The 16,331-nt window shown below is 38.4% G+C and overlaps 1 protein-coding gene across 2 annotated transcripts in view; it reads left to right on the top strand.

Annotated features, from left to right (window-relative positions):
- MYOM3 (myomesin 3) overlaps positions 1-16,123 on the top strand; it is a 29,312-nt gene extending 13,189 nt beyond the window's left edge. The window contains exons 16-37 of one of the 2 annotated variants that reach the window (XM_052811871.1): positions 727-901; positions 1,534-1,655; positions 2,334-2,521; positions 2,695-2,821; positions 3,305-3,483; positions 3,560-3,674; positions 3,940-4,096; positions 4,487-4,596; positions 5,078-5,122; positions 5,255-5,391; positions 7,022-7,166; positions 8,411-8,470; positions 9,435-9,502; positions 9,793-9,903; positions 10,991-11,078; positions 12,152-12,190; positions 12,715-12,820; positions 13,625-13,788; positions 14,423-14,459; positions 14,574-14,596; positions 14,686-14,741; positions 15,460-16,123. In XM_052811871.1, the coding sequence (XP_052667831.1) occupies positions 727-901; positions 1,534-1,655; positions 2,334-2,521; positions 2,695-2,821; positions 3,305-3,483; positions 3,560-3,674; positions 3,940-4,096; positions 4,487-4,596; positions 5,078-5,122; positions 5,255-5,391; positions 7,022-7,166; positions 8,411-8,470; positions 9,435-9,502; positions 9,793-9,903; positions 10,991-11,078; positions 12,152-12,190; positions 12,715-12,820; positions 13,625-13,788; positions 14,423-14,459; positions 14,574-14,596; positions 14,686-14,741; positions 15,460-15,759 (2,552 nt within the window). In that variant the 3' untranslated portion in view covers positions 15,760-16,123. Of the gene's footprint in view, positions 1-726; positions 902-1,533; positions 1,656-2,333; positions 2,522-2,694; positions 2,822-3,304; positions 3,484-3,559; positions 3,675-3,939; positions 4,097-4,486; positions 4,597-5,077; positions 5,123-5,254; positions 5,392-7,021; positions 7,167-8,410; positions 8,471-9,434; positions 9,503-9,792; positions 9,904-10,990; positions 11,079-12,151; positions 12,191-12,714; positions 12,825-13,624; positions 13,789-14,422; positions 14,460-14,573; positions 14,597-14,685; positions 14,742-15,459 lie in introns of those variants that run through there. The other variant, XM_052811872.1, reaches the window with a different exon arrangement.
- The last annotated feature ends 208 nt before the right edge of the window (positions 16,124-16,331 follow it).

Here is a 16,331-nt window from a genome sequence, read left to right as displayed (position 1 = left end):
CCTTGTTTAATTACTTTGCAGTTGGTCAGTGCAGTGTAAATCTAACCAAGCAATGATGGGGGAATTACATTTAATAAAATAAGAAACAGTTGAAGCCTATGTTTAATCCAAGTATGCTTCCAGCACTGTGTAAGAGAGACATTACGCAGACCAGCGTTGGAATGAATGATACCACTGCTGAAGCAGCCCATTTCTGGGGGCTTCAGACAGAACAGCAGTCTTCATAGTGCTGATTTGTTTTGTTTTCTTCCTGGACTGAGCTGACAACAATAAGAGATGCAAAGGCTCATGCACGTGTTTCCCTTACGCAGAGAGATAAGCACTCACTCTTTTATTTTTTTATATTCTCCCATATTAAAGCTGCCCTCGTGCTCATTCATACTGTCCTTTTTTCTCAAGAGTGAAGCAGGTCCCATTTCATAGTGGAGTTAATGAGAGTTACTATACAAGTCTTGTTTCTCCTCTACTTCAGAGAAGGTTAAGTAGGTGTAACTCTGCAGAAATCAATGGGCTGTAAGGGAGAGGAATATGAGATATGGCAAACCCAAACATAAAAATATAGGCTGTAGACTGGGACAATGTCCATGGTATTTTGCTCTAATTTGAAAACTGTGCTCTGGAAAAGGTGAATAAATCAAACAGGCCAACCCACTTCTAATTTTTTTTTTATTTATTTATAAATTTTAAAATCCCCTATTTTTCTCTGTGTTTTTTTTCTTTTTTTAGCTACTCTGCCTCCACCGTCTCAGGTTTTAGCTTTCAGAGACACCAAGACATCTGTTGTTTTGCAGTGGGATAAGTTAAAGGATGGTCTGGAGCCTCTTGGCTACTACATATACTGTCGGGAGACTGGGACAGAAGAATGGCAAACTGTCAATAATAAGCCCGTGACTTGTAATGAGTGAGTTCAGCTATTCTACTCCATTGAGAGAAGACAGGGTGCCAACTTGGATTCTTCTGTTTATGACTGGAGTCATATTTCAGATAAAAAAAGAACTTCCTTCACTGCACACACATAGGCTTGCACGCACACAAAGACCATGTCCTCTTTTAGAATTAAGTATTACTCAAAGTGTCACTTTTACATGCAAAGCCTGACTGACAGCAAAGTCTGTGTATATCTTCATAGACTCTGAATCTTCAGAAGGTAGGTAGACCTTGTGGCACCAGAAGAACCACATTCCATTTTTTTGATTGCTTTGCAGTAGAGTAAGTTGGTGTCACTCACACATAGGATTTAGAATACCTCTCTAGCTGTGGGGGTCACATGTCAAGCAGAAAAAGTCCATTAAGAAGTCCTATTTATTCTACCAACAATGCCAGCCACCAGTGTGATACCTCTCTATCTGATCCATACTTACTGTCTGATTTATTGGTAGCCATTTTATGTGACACAGTGCACTTTAATTTGTAACGGCAAACAATGATTTTGTAGGTTACAATGCCTTATTAAAATGTATTGCTATCTATTCAAAAGACTGTTTACCTGTGCTTTGAACAGTCAAACACAAATTTATTAATTTGCTCTCCTAGATTTACTGTTCCTGGGCTGCAGCCTGGAAAAGAATATGTCTTTTGTGTGAAATCTGTCAACGAGGCAGGACTAAGTGAAAGCTCACCAGAAACAGATCCCATCGTTGTAAGGCCAGCTATTGGTAAGTAGTAACATATACATGCACATAGACACAAAAATCAAATCCCTCAAAAATGTATCTATCATGCATAGCTATTATTACATGTAATGGTAATAATGTTGAGTAGATAAGCAAAGAAAAGCAACAGGGAACTGATTTTCTTGTACCCTGCAGCTTCTGTCATCAGTTATACTTGTCAGGGGTGGACAGAGTTAATTAGCATTTTGATTTAGCAGTGTGTTACATTTTCAGTATTAATTTGGCACTGGTACAAGTGACCATTTTAAATGCTCAATTATGCTGGTATCTTGAAATCAGCATTGTGAATTTCTCCAGGGCAATTACAAAATCCTACCAACCACATTAGCCAGTATCTAACCCTCCATCTTCTCCATGTTAGCAACCCACTGCTTCCATCTTTTCTGTCAGACAAACCATAAAGCAACATGCAAGAAACATCCTGAGACACATCTGTGACTTTTGCCATGACTTCCAAATAAGAATCTGGTCATTTTCAAATACTTTTACACCACAAAAGTGGTATTAGGGAGCCTTAACACAAATAGAATCACATCTGGTACGAGCACAGAGAGATTTCCTCAGCCCAATTCATCCCATATCTACACCTCTTTTCCCGATCCCTAGATCCCAAACCTGCATTGAACAATACTCTCTTTTCTCTCTCCCTTTGCTGCACAGCTTGTCCATCAGCACCACACGGGTTTGTTCTTCTAAACTGTGGGAAGGCTGACATGACAATTGGCTGGAAACCCCCGAAGCGCAAGGGAGGAACAAAGATTCTGGGTTATTTCCTAGATCAGCATGATACATCCGAACTAGATTGGCATGAAGTCAATATCCAGCCAATTCCTCAACGAGTTTACACGGTATTCATTTCAGATATAATACTGTCCTTTAAGCATAGTAGGAAATGTAGCTATAACAAGGGTTGAGCTGGTTTTCCTTTACTTCCTCTAGTCTAGAACTCTCTTCCTACTCTCACAAGACTACAACCATGCAGGGCTGTACTAATAATCTGTTTGCACTTCTGAACCCAAAGGTCAGCAACCTTGAGGAAGGTCACATGTACGAATTCCGTGCCCGTGCAATGAACATGGCTGGTGTTGGGGAAGTATCTGAACCCAGTGACTTATTCAAATGTGAGGAATGGACAATGCCAGAACCAGGTATCTCTCATGTAAAAACAACAGCCAGAAAAATATTACCAGGTATACTAGTTATCTCCTCACTCTTCTGTGAATCCAAGGGACTTCTGAAAACTACAGATCTGTATAAGGGTGGCTCCCAGTACAGAAAAGCACACAAACACTTCTAGGGACGTTCCGATTCAGACGTAGGGTATTATTTCTGCACTACACAGATACAGCACCCAGGTATTTTTAATAATATTGTTTCCAGAGAATGAAGAATCTGGATCTAAGATCTTAATGTCTTTGTATATTACACCAAAGCAAATAACATTAAACCAGCTGATGTATGCTTTTTTCTAGAACCTACCTCTACAGTTAATTAGCATAGAAAGCCTCTCCTATGCACCCACTATTCACTTGTTATCTTAAAACTCTGATCTCTGATCTCAAACTCAAACAAAGTGCACCCAGTTGCATTTTTTAATGTTACTGTTTGACAGCCTACCCTTCTTTCAACAGGCCCTCCTTATGATGTGAAGTGCACTGAAGTAAGAGACTCATCCCTGAAGCTACACTGGGAAGCACCGTTGTACATAGGAGCAGGTCCAGTTACAGGGTATTATGTAGACATGTGTGAAGAAGGGTCAGAGGAATGGAAACAAATAAATAAGCAGTCCATAGCCACTACCCATATGAAGGTCTGTATATGCACTTAGTATCCAACTGTTGCTTCTCATTTAGTCTTACGTTAATACCTGTCATTGTTTCCTGCAGGTTTCAGATCTGGAGACAGGGAAATGCTATATTTTCCGAGTAAGAGCACTGAACAAGGCTGGAATTGGACCCCCTTCACTGCCCTCAGATCCTGTGGTGGCTAAAACCAAACCTGGTATGAAGCTAAAAGTGATGAGATTGTACAAATCTGTAAATACTATGATGATTCCGGTAAAAAACTGCTTTATGAAACATCAGCTACATGTTTCATAACAAGAAAGAACCTCAGTCAAAATAAAGATTAGCAAATCAAACTGCCCAAATGAATTTACTCTAGCTGTACAATTTTTTTTTTTTTTTTTTTTTTGAGTTAGATGCCCAGAAGCTAAGCCCTGATCTGTTTTGGTAAGGAATGTTTTGGGGGGTTTTTGCTCATACAGGCACAAAAGAAATTGAACTTGGGGTCGATGAAGAGGGTTTCATTTATATGGCTTTTGAAGCTCCTGAAAAGAATGACTCCTCTGAATTTATCTGGTCAAAGGACTATGAAGGACCACCAGATGCTGACAGAGTTCAGACTGAAGAGAAAGGCAATAAGTGAGTATATAATGCACATTGAGAAAATTGATTGTGGAGTGTCAAATAAAGAACACATCAAACACCGAGAAAAACGTGAAGCCAAATGTTTCCCTCTCCTTCCAATATTCAGCTAAAATACAAATACACTATTGAACTGCAAATCTCTGTCCCTTATTCTCAGCTCTGGTGTCCATGAAATGGGGCATCCAGTGCAATCTTCAGGTCACAAAAGGGAAGCATCAGCCATCATATTGCTAATGTTTCTGCCTTGCTCCTCAGTGTCATATATAAATGACAATGAGTACTATATTTGATGTTCCAGGTGTATCAAATGTATTGCATTCTGCCACAGAAGGCATAATTTTTGAGGAAAATATAACTTTTATTATTATTATTTTTATTTCTAAGATCTAAGCTTATACTGAAAGACCCATCAGAAAAGGATCTGGGTATATATTCAGTGGAGGTAACGGATGTAGATGATGATATCTCTGCCAGCTGCACTTTAACAAAAGAAGGTAAAAACTAATAATTGACAAGAACAGAAATCTAATGTGCCATAATTTTCTAATATTAGATGTTTAGAGGAAGGTTTCTCATAGAGGAATAGTAAGTGATAATGATAGTGGCATCATTAGAAAGATGTTTCCCATTCCTTGAAGGCTCAGGGCCGTTTCTTTTACAGTCCCCTAAGAAAAGGTTCTATGCTCCAAGGTCATTTTTCCATTACAGTTCAGATTTCACACACAGCTACACTGCCACAGTGATTTAAAACTTCTTTAAGAAGTTTCTTGAATTGATACAGCCAACATTTTATTCAGACATAACTAAGAATTATCTTCACAACCTTTTCTAGTCCTCCCCGCTATCGAATGTTTTGTACTTATTATCTTCTTGACATAAATAAAGCTCATTAATAAATTAAATTAAATTAATACAGTGAATTAATTTTGGGCTAGTTGTACTAATCTAAATGACTTGCTATTCTTTGCATTTCAGATCTGGACAAGTTACTGAAACGTAGCCATGAAATCAGGAACCCATGTAAGTTGAACCAGTAAGAACCCACTACCATATGTATAGACTCTGAAAGGGGAACCCTGGCATAACCCTGGCTGAGCCAAATTCTGTGGTTTGCCTCCATGGTTCCCCTCCATGGTTCTCTTTGTTTTCCAGTGATCAAGCTGATATCTGGATGGAACATTGATATTCTGGAGAAAGGAGAAGTACGGCTGTGGTTGGAGGTTGAAAAGCTGTCACCAAATGCAGAGCTGCATTTAATCTTCAATGACAAGGAACTTACGAGTACTCCAGTATGTTTGGGGGTTTTTTTTTTTAATTCTGACTTACTTTCCCCTGCTGAACAGGGAGATAAAGCAAATGGGTACATTCCCAGTTTTCTAAATTCCCATCAGATCTTTTGATATGTGTTTTTGGAAGACTCTAGGGCTTGGTTTTCCACTGTGCATAAACAGAAAGCCAAACTGTCTGATTCTCAAGCTGTCCAGTCCTAGTATCAAGCAAGGCTACAGCATCGATGCTGTTAGTTAAAGACAGTGTAATATTCCTCTGTGCTATTGCCAGCAAAACCTTCAGTGGTAATACTGAACATCCCCTCCTTATCCAGCTTTCCTGTTATCCCCCCTTCCTGAGAGGCTGCCTCTGACAATCTTGCCACAGCAGAGACTTCCCTTTTATAAGGGAATTTTCTGACAACAAACCTCAGCCGCATGTAATTCATCTGATACTACAAATGCACCTGTGCAGGACAGAGAGCTTTGTCTTGGATGAACAAACTTGGCTCATTTCAGTGGACGCTAAAGAAATACCATCTCGCACAATGAGACAGGATATTTTTCTTCTGCTTTACCAAGCAAAGCTGCAAGGTTTCCACCCTATCTCTTTGAACTGAATACGGATAAATCTCATGAATTCTAAGAGCAGATGAAAGTGATTTATTTCTCAGTCTGAGGCACTGGAAATAACACTGCATCATGTGTTACAGTGCCCTCCAACCTTCTGATACATTTAAAAAAAATGTTCTAGCCTCTTCCTTGTCTTCCCATATCAAGTTAATATTATAACATTTAAAAAGTATTTGGAATGACAGGACCAGAGGGGAGAACAGTTGAGAATGAAGAACAATATAAATCATTTGCCTGTCAGTTAAATGCAGTGTAGCAATGCCAAGATAACAAAAAGAAAAGATATAACAAAAGGATAGGACTAGGCCAAAGAATTTCAGAGCTGTTATTACGATGTTGGGGTTTTTTAAAGCAATGTGTAGCGAACCTATTAAGGGCTTTGTCTATTCTAAGAACTGTCTTTTCTACACTGGAAAACTGACATTGTTATGAATGATTACAAAGTATTTGTCAAGCTCTTCGCAATGATAATATTTGCTTAGAGCAAACAAGGCGGTAAGGCATAATGATGATATTTTTGTTTAAGCATCTGGCAGGTTTTGGGGTGTATGTGTAAAAGGTTCAGTAGTGCTTGCATGATGTCAAGAGGGTGGCAATATTACTCATCATTGCCCAAATATGCAATTACATGCCACAGATGTATAATTAAGTGCAACACTTCCATTATACTAAAACTCATACAGATTCTGGTAAGCTGAAAAGTCTGTAATATCCAAGAAAGAATGTATTGTGTTATGTGGTTTTAACAGAAACTTTCTCCCAGAGAAAAGTGCTGCTGTAAGCAATTCTACCATACCTATGTACATAAACAAATAATAGATGAATCCCAGAATATAGAATATCAGAGTGCATTGGCTTCATTACTCCTATAAGATGAGGGAAGTGTATATAAGGATACTTATATAAAAGGACTGTAATGTCTGAGTGTTGTAGAAGATGCTGTGCCAGGATCTGACCTTGGAACTGTTCCACTGTGGAAAAACTATTCAGTTTATCATATTTCCTTTGTTTTACACAGACACATAAAATAAACTTTGTCAAAGGAAAAGGTCTCGTAGAACTGATAATCCAGAATTTCTGTGATGATGATAAAGGGACGTACACAGCCCAGCTGCAAGATGGAAAAGCTAAAAATCAGTTCACCCTAGTTCTTTTGGATGAATGTAAGTGGAAATTCAGGATCAAATATAGACTGCCATGCTCAGTGGAAAGTTTTCTAGGCACTTAAGGCCCTAAAGTATTTCCAACAGTTATAATGGCACACTGGGAATGGAGAGAACAAATATTTATTTTAGCACACATTTAAAGACCAGGAATCATGTAAGAAACTATATGAATTTCTCTTCAACATAAATTGAAGCTTTTGGTCTTATAAATAGGGTCCTTGATGATAAAAATGGTCTGCTAAAGTAAAATATCCAGTGGAATGCTTAGGGTTTTTTTCCAAATGTTTTACATATTATCTTGCTATGGCAAACTGCGTCTTGGCAGTAAACTGTATGACGTGTTACTACATGTATTCATTTATCACAGGACAGGATCAGGTTGAAAATTCAGTGTATTTAACAGCTGGTTAATTGCACTAAACTGAATGCAATAAAGAAACCAGTGTCAACTGTACTCGAGGACAAGTCCAAGCAACAAAGAAAGCTGAACATGAAACATACAGGGTCCTTGTATATGCTAGTACAGAGAGCCTTTTTTAGTTTAAAAATAGCAAGTAACAAGATTCTTATTCAAATACTTCCCCACAGAGTGTCTATCTCTATTTTCAGTTCCTGCAAACAGTTTGCTTTCAAGTGACCTTCTAAAGCTTCCAAACTTTTTGAATGGAAAGTGTCTATAAAATGTCAAGTCTACTTGATTATCTTTACAACCGGTGGAGAGAAACAGGCAGTTTTACAGAGTGATTCAGTACATGCTAAGTTCAGGATATAAAATAAGTTTGGTGAATTGTGCTCTAAAAGTGCCCATTTTTCTTTACTGTCAATGAAGGAAGTAGAGATACATAAAGTTATATGTGGTTGTCTAAAACAGAGGTAAATTCTATGCTCTCTGCCTTCTTTTGTGTTTCTTACTTTTTAAACATTTTAATTTCAGGGTTTCTAGCCTACATTTTTGTATGGTCAAAAGTAGTATTGCATTTCCTAAATAGTCAGGTTTTCAGAGACACTTTTGTTTTAAGGAAAATAAATGTTAGGGTCTGAGCAAGCAGTACAATGAAAGAATGATGGCACTAACCTGTTCAGGGTTCAGTGGGGACCAGAGGTAACTCATGCACTAGAGATGTCTTATAAACAAATATCACAGCTCTAATGATAATACTTTTTGTGATAAGAAATTTCTAAAGTGTTACACTGAGAAACAGTGGGGGGGTTGTTGACTTTGACCATTGCTGTTCTCATAGGTTTTGATAAAGTTGCAGAGGAGGCTGATGCGAAACGGAGAGAATGGAAGAAAAAACAGGGTAAGATAAGCTGAAGGTTAATGACTTGCCAGAACTATGCCAACAAGATGGCAAAACCAGAGCAAAGCTATGAGTCCTCAAAATACTTTTCTTTATCATCTTTTTTAAGTGTATTATTTAAGCTGATTAATAGACTAGGATAAGATTCCTTATTTTAAGACACCCTACCCTGCTCTTAAAAATCAAAATAATTTAGCCACGATAGCCACAATCCTCAGTATAGATCTTCTGCAGCAGTGCTGTAACACTGAACATTACTGAATTCTGAAAATTGTCCAAGCTGAATATATACCATGTAATTAAGATCCACTCACTTTCCTTGTAGAAAACAGGATTCTCTAGATAAGTTTAAAAAGAACCATACATTCCACTTTCATTTTATCCCCCATCCTACATTCATGAAAAATGAAGTTTATAAAACAGTTTCAGAGAAAAAATACTACAATTGGAAGGTGATGCCCTTCTAGCAGGGATAAAAGTATTCACTTAATAACAACTGTGATACCACACTAGAGTATAGGTCCAGTCTCCTGTCTTCAGAGATGCTTAGTATAATATGAAAGTGTATATAAAGTAATCTGTCCTCCAGTTTACCCTCCCAGAATCAGGAAGAAAATCAGAAAGTATATGGCTTTTCTATTCTATTGCAATTCACCTGGGAAATATCTCTCAGCTCCTACACCAACTTGATGCAAAGTGGAGTTATAAGGACTGGTTAGGCAGCATCATTAACTACATTTTGAGATAGAATTCCTCAACGAAGATACGTTACCTAAGGACATTACAAAACCAGCAATAATTACATGCTTTAAACTGTGGTGCCTATTGCATGCAAAACTCAGTAGCATGAAGCATTCCCTACAGGCCGCACCGCGGGAATTCACCACTAGATGGAGGCATTTCTGTAGAGAACACTTGAGAGGTGTGGAAATGCGTTGCAAAAGACATTTATTTTCTTTTACAGGTCCACATTTTATAGAGAACTTGAAATGCAAGGTTACCGAGAACTGTGAAGTACTCCTTACCTGCAAGGTACATACAGCTATGTGATGCAACTGCACAGTCTGAATTCCTTTAGCATTAAATTTTAGATGTGAATTTTAAGGGAAGGGTATAAACAGTGCTCATCCAAATGCTTATCTGCAGACCAATGAAAGTTAAGAGATAGCATATTTTGGTCAGAAATTTTAATAAAGAAAGAAGTTTCTAAGATTCTGGAGCAATCCTCTAAGGCAAGTGATGTTTCGTAGTAGAAGGACATCCAGGCATTCAGAAATAACATGCATTTGGGACCCTGACTTCTAAATGTTGACTTTAAACAGGCAACAAACCTGAGAAAGGACACCAGCTTCCAATGGTTCTTCAATAAGAAAGCACGAGCAGGTGGTGTGTTTGATCCACAGACTGGGATAGGAACTCTTCGTATTAAAAAGGTGAAAAACATAAAACAACTCAGAGGCTTTGGCAATCACATGAAAATGCAAAAAATATGGGTTGATCTTATTAATATTCCATGTGTGTTTTGGGTAGTGCCCACTAAATGAAAGAAATTGAACAAACGCTGAGAAAAGCACAAAAGAAGAAACCATTTAACGTTATAGTCAGATAGATCTGCATTAGAAATAAGATGTTTTTAACAGTGAATGGCTGTTAAAAGTTTAACATGTCCTGAGCGGCTAAAAAGAAAGTGTGGGCTTTTCAGGTTTTCTCATCAGGACTGGTTGCCTATTCTGGAGATGAACTTCAGTAACAAAAAAAAAAAAAAGGTTACTGAGCTCATTACAGAAGTAACTGAAGGAAATTTTATGGCTTGACCTATAGAGAAGGCCAGACAAGCTGATATAATGCCCCTTGTAATCTTAACTCTGCCTCAGAGAAGATACAGCTGAAGAAAGGGAGCTTGACAGTGCAGTCAAGAGTTTTAGTGCAATCTCTGCGTGGCTAATCTGAATCTTGTTTGGGTTTGATTTTTCATCTTAATTTCAAACAGCCATATCACGTATAGAAAACAAGTAGATAAATGTATGTGAACAGGAATCTCTGCTCACACAAGTCTGAGGACCAGCAGGAACACTGCAGGCTGGAAGTCAAGAGCATTGGGAAAGCAACATGAGGAAAATTTATGGAGCAGTGGGCATTCATCATCACAGAGTCCCAGACAGACTTGTACCTTACACCACTAAAGGCACCCAGTGGTGCTACACAGTGACTGAGGCAAAAGCTGAGATACTGACTCCTGTAACTGACAACATATCCGTTCATAATGAACCAGGGCCCGTTCTAACCTTTCAAAGGAGATTCTGGGGCTAATTGCCTTTTCTGCCCTCCTTTCTGATCCGTCCAGCCAAATTCATTGGGAGGGAAGAAGAAAATCTCAGCTTTTCCCCCCTTTCCAAATCCTGCCCTATTTCAATGATATGTGAAATTTCTGTTGGGGGGGTGGGGGTGGTGGTGGTGGGTTTGGGTTTGTTGCTTGTTTCTTTTTAATAAATATTGCATATGTGCATATGTATTTGCTAGATAACCAAAGCAGATGAGGGTCAATACAAAGCACTCGTTTCAGATGACCGAGGAGAGGACTACACCCAACTTGATCTCACAAAAGGAGGTAAGAGAACCTTGTATCAGGCAATAATATGCATTCACACCCCTGCCTGGGATTAATTTTGGACTTAAAAACAAATTTCATAACTTTCTACCACACTGTTAATTACTATAGTACCTACATGCTTTTACAGGGATTAAAACCTGCATAAAAAGTTACCGGTCAAATTTAAAGAGTTTCCTGACCTACTATAGCATATGTATATATGCTGATCATTTTAAAAATCACAAGTATTTCATGTGAGATTGGAGTCATAAAATGGACTATGTAAAACAGTCTCATTCTGCAAGAGTTATACCAAGCCCAACAAACAGAATAAGTCTCCTTTGTATCTGATCTCAGAGCTGTTTCTTGCATCTGTCCATACTGTACTTCATTTGATAATCCACAGACAACTTTTCACTCCTGGAAGTTCAGCCAGTACTCTGAAGCATCAGGAGAACAAACTTCCATTTCCACTCTGCATCCCCCACCAGTGACAAAAATTCTAGCCTGAATTACAGCGACAGAATAGTTGTTAAAGACAACATCAGGTGGAATTACATGTTACTGCAGATTCCTGCTTCACTTTTCAGTTTTCTGAACATGCTCTGGAAATTGAAAAATAAATATGCAGGTCTGACATTCTAATGTCATTTACATATATAGTCATTTATCAAGCTATGACCGCATTATAAATTCTGTCAAGCACCACAGTTAAAAGCTCAGTAATGTTTCAATCACTTCATCTCAGCATCAGTCAGAAGATTCTGCTTCCCAAGATTAAATCCCACCCTGACATCTGGAATCTATCATTTAAATCTGATACATAAATCTGCTTTCTGTGAGGCAGTCTGTTGCACATGTTGAGTGCTAAGGAAGACAGAAGCATCTAAATTTAGTAAGAAATGCCCAGCATCTAAAAATAAATAAGTCAGTGGCAAAAACTCCATTCCAAGTAATCTTTGCAACAGAAAAAGACAACGATTAACTACTAGATATAATATATTCTAAACATAATCAAATTAAGTTGGTAGATCAGATGTGATTTGCTAAATATTGTATTTATTGACACTTAAATCTTTGTGTCTTTGCAGCCTTTGAAGACCTTCTCAAGGAGCTTTGTAGGATCAGTGGTATGTCATTTTCTCATCTGCTGACACAGTAATAATGGCAGGGGAGAAAGGTGGGGTGTCACAATCAGAGCAAACTGCTCAGGAGCTGTCCCTGGATCAAGGACAATACCACCCCTTTACTCTTGCTTAGTGTTAGAAGCACCTTCAAACTGTCAAGGAGGATGGTCAGTAAATAAACCCAGGGACATAAAACCCTCTGCACTTACAAATTAATTCTGTGACCTTTACATGCCAGCAGCCTGCTCCTTGTCACCTCACTTGCTATGTGAATTTGGCCAAGTTGTACTATTCCTATCTATGATGTGTATTTCAGACCCAAGTCTCTAGAAGAGATGCTGACATTTTTCTACCAGCTGCTAAAAGATCCAGTGTCTCCAAGAGGTAGAATACCATCCTACTTTCAGCTAGCCACATTCTCCAGAGAGAAATGTTAATAGGTTGCTTGGGATTTTGTTTGCATAACATGTAAAACTGTGCATTCTTGAACATCCTCCTCAATTTCAGTCTTTCAATTATACTATTAGCTCTTTCTGCTACACCTCTGAAAATTCAACCTACTGAAGAAGGCATCAAAATCTACACAGATGTGAAGTACTACACAGACTACATGAAAACAACTTGGTATCACAAGTAAGTCCCCAAAAGTTATTTGCAAGGCTTCTGGAGTACTGTTGCTTGCAACTGTTTATCATCAAAATTAAACATGTTGGGCCTGAGCCCATAGCTTTTTAAGGCAATGGTAGATCTCTCTGAGTAAGGGCTGAAAAACACAATTCACTCTGCATCCTGAAACATGCCTGGGAATTCCAAAGTAAGCAGTCATGTTATTTTTATCTTAGCACTGCAGAAATATTTGTAAGTGATCATCTTTACTAGAATACTAATGATGCATTTAAGGTACTGCTCAGTTACAGCCACCTTGGTTACAGACAGGAAAAGAAATGGGTTTTTTCAAAGTCTTTATTTCTACTACTTTGTACTTCCCTAAACCACTGTATTCCCCCACTCTAAATACAAATATTCCCAAACATTATAAAATTCTTTCCAAACACTAGCTAATTTAGCCTCATAATGTCTTCACAAAATAGAGAAATGGTGTTTTATTAGATACCACCTACGCACGTATATAATTTTTAACGTTTAAGGGCTAAATGTTTACAAATATTCAACATCTAAATCCTATTTAATCTCCTAAATAAGAACTAAGAGGTCTTTTGTAGAGTTTGTAGAGCTTTGGCAAACTGCCTAAAAGCACAGCTAGATGTCCCATGACATTTTCAAAAGTGACTGAGTGCGTAACTCTCCATGAAATTAACAGTAAGGTCCTGACTCCCACCCTCTTAGTCTAAGCAATGTAGGTCTAAAAAAAAGTTAGTGCTCTAATTTATACAGCTCTACTAAATACTATTGAAATGGTATCATTTGTTTACTTAGGGAGAAAAAACTGGAAAGCCGTGACAGACTGAAAGCTGGGAGCACAATGAATCAGATCTGGCTTCACATACTGAACCCAACAGATGCAGATAAGGGAAAATACACCCTGGAGTTATTTGATGGGAACAACTCTCGCAAACTGTCAACTGACTTGTCTGGACAAGGTAAGCTGAGTCAAACAATACTGTCATAGGAATGAGATACCTGAGCTGATTTCCAAGATTCCTTCAGATCATGGGCAGTGATTCCTCTCTCCTTTATTTGAGCTGGAGCCACAGTTCCGTAACAGCACACTATGAAATTGGGTTAAGAAGGACAGTGAACTGCTCATAGAAGTCAGATGAAACACGGGGAGAGAAGTGCACAGCAGAAAGGCTTGAAGCCTTTAGGGAGCCTTGCTGCCATAGTGTAAGGCAATCCTGGGGAAAGGATGAGTGGGAGGGCAGCTGCTCCTGGGATGTGTCCAATTCCTCCATAGGCCAACAGAGCTTACAGGTGGCATCTTGGAAAAGAGAATGTGGCTTCAGGTTTACAAAGACTTTTCCAAACTGTTCAAAGTTGGGATTCTTTCCTCCTCTGGACTTCTCTTTGGAAAGGGAGTACTAGATCCCACTTATTTCAGTAGTATATAAATAAAGTCACATTTCCTTAAGGCAGATATAGATACAGTCTAGATGATAATTATACATATCTATGTGCACAAATACCTGTAATTCCAACAGTGATGCATTATGTTAAATCTACTAAGTCAAACGAAATGAACGGCAACTTTCCCTAAAACCTCTTCATTCCTTGCAGCCTTTGAAGATGCCCTGGCTGAGCACAGAAGGCTAAAGTAAGTTCCTGCCTAAATATTTTCACAGCTAAATCTATTTTGAGTGTCATATTCTGTATTGAGAATACAATGCCTAATAAATAAAACCACTATAATTTTATCTCTTGCTTTCAGGGAAGCAGCAGTAGCAGAAAAGTGTAAGTAAATTAATTGCCTTCCTTCTGCAAAACAAAGCCAAGTGGTATGCTGATAAGAAAACTAAAAGGTCGTATTTGTTCACTCCCAGGTCGTGCCAGAGTTGTTCAAGGTCTGCCAGATGTTGCTACTATCATGGAGGACAAGGTAACATTGAGTAACTGTTTGTATAATTGGCCCTTGCACAGATATAGAAGAATAACTGATGGGGAGAAAACTACTTGTTTTCCCCTCCTGTATGTTCCCGGGAGCTTTTCTGAGCTACTGTAATTGCCAAAGGTGTGAAGCAGTACCCTCCACAATACTTTTATCAGCCCCCTATATTGTTGATGGTGCTTCCAAACATGCACGTGCTTCTGCACATATAGGTGCTCTTTGTGGCACAGAACCTCTTTCTGGCAGGTGTTGGATGGTACTGCTTCCTAGCTCTGTTTCACAGCCAGATTCTTTCTGTTGTCTTCCCATTTCATAGGATTAGACTAAGGCCTTTTAAGCGCTGGACCTGATTTTCCCATCGTATCAACCTGCTGCTTACATTTCTGAGTCACATTCCCCTTTACTGGTACACAGGCAAAATAAAAATCCTGTGAAGTAATTGCAAATTCACCATGCGCCTATTTAAGTGTCACTTTACAGTGTAAGAAAGCTATAAAAAGTAGCACAAATATGAGTCAGGCCCAGTGAATTTGGTCAGGTTAATCCTGATTATACTGGAGGGTATCAGGAAAAGGAATGGGCAGTCCTGGAATCTCACCTATTGAAAATCTAAGAAAATTTATTTTTATTTTTCTTAATTTCTCATCAACTGAATTTCCTTACTTATTTATATCTTCATAATCTATTTCTGCTATCTGTTTTACAACAGACCCTGTGTTTAACTTGCTGTATATCTGGAGATCCTTATCCAGAAATCACTTGGTTCAAAAATGAGAAGGTTATCGTCTTTAAAGATCGTTACAAAATGGATGTGAAGGGGACAGTTGTCACAATTACCATAGAGAAAGTCTGCAATGAAGACACAGGAAAATACAGCATCTATGTCAAGAATAAGTACGGTTCTGAAACAGGACAGGTTACTATCAGTGTTTATAAGCATGGAGACATACCAATAGGAATGGAAGAAGGGGAAGTCCCAGGTGGGATTATAATGAAAAAGCTTACATGAATTAGTCAATTATGTCTCACTGAGTTTAAAAGGAATTTAACTCCTTCGGATTCCTTTCAGTGTCTCTGCCCTAAAATCCAGGGTCATGTCTCTATTTTTATTTTCGTAATATTTTAGTATTTTATTTTGGTAGTTGTTAGAAAACAATTCTCACATGTGCGCACTGTGTACACATGCATGTTCACCTTACAGAAAAACTCTTTCCTAGTAAATCGGTGTGGGAAATACCAGAGGATTCACATATGAGAACCAGGCTTTCAGTGGAGTTTTTTTCTATTAAATCACTACATGTTCCTGCTTATCTTGTAGCTGACAAATGCTTGTGTGTGTGTGTTATTAAACTTATACTCTTGGTGACACCTCAGCACTGTTGTCAAGTACATCCATCTTTAAATCAGTCAGCCTGTGTGTGTATGGGAATTTAGGAATTTTCCTGAGTACTGTGCTGAATCAGGGCCTTGAAGCATGCACCTTTACAAACCTAAGCCATATGGGAACAAAACAAGGCAGTGACATTTTCAAGGTTTGGTTCTTTACAGAGGAACACATTGAGCTTCTATATATACACTGAC

The sequence above is a fragment of the Harpia harpyja genome, chromosome 16 (assembly GCF_026419915.1).
Source record: "Harpia harpyja isolate bHarHar1 chromosome 16, bHarHar1 primary haplotype, whole genome shotgun sequence".
NCBI classification, from domain to species: domain Eukaryota; kingdom Metazoa; phylum Chordata; class Aves; order Accipitriformes; family Accipitridae; genus Harpia; species Harpia harpyja.
This window is presented reverse-complemented; position numbering and strand designations above follow the sequence as displayed.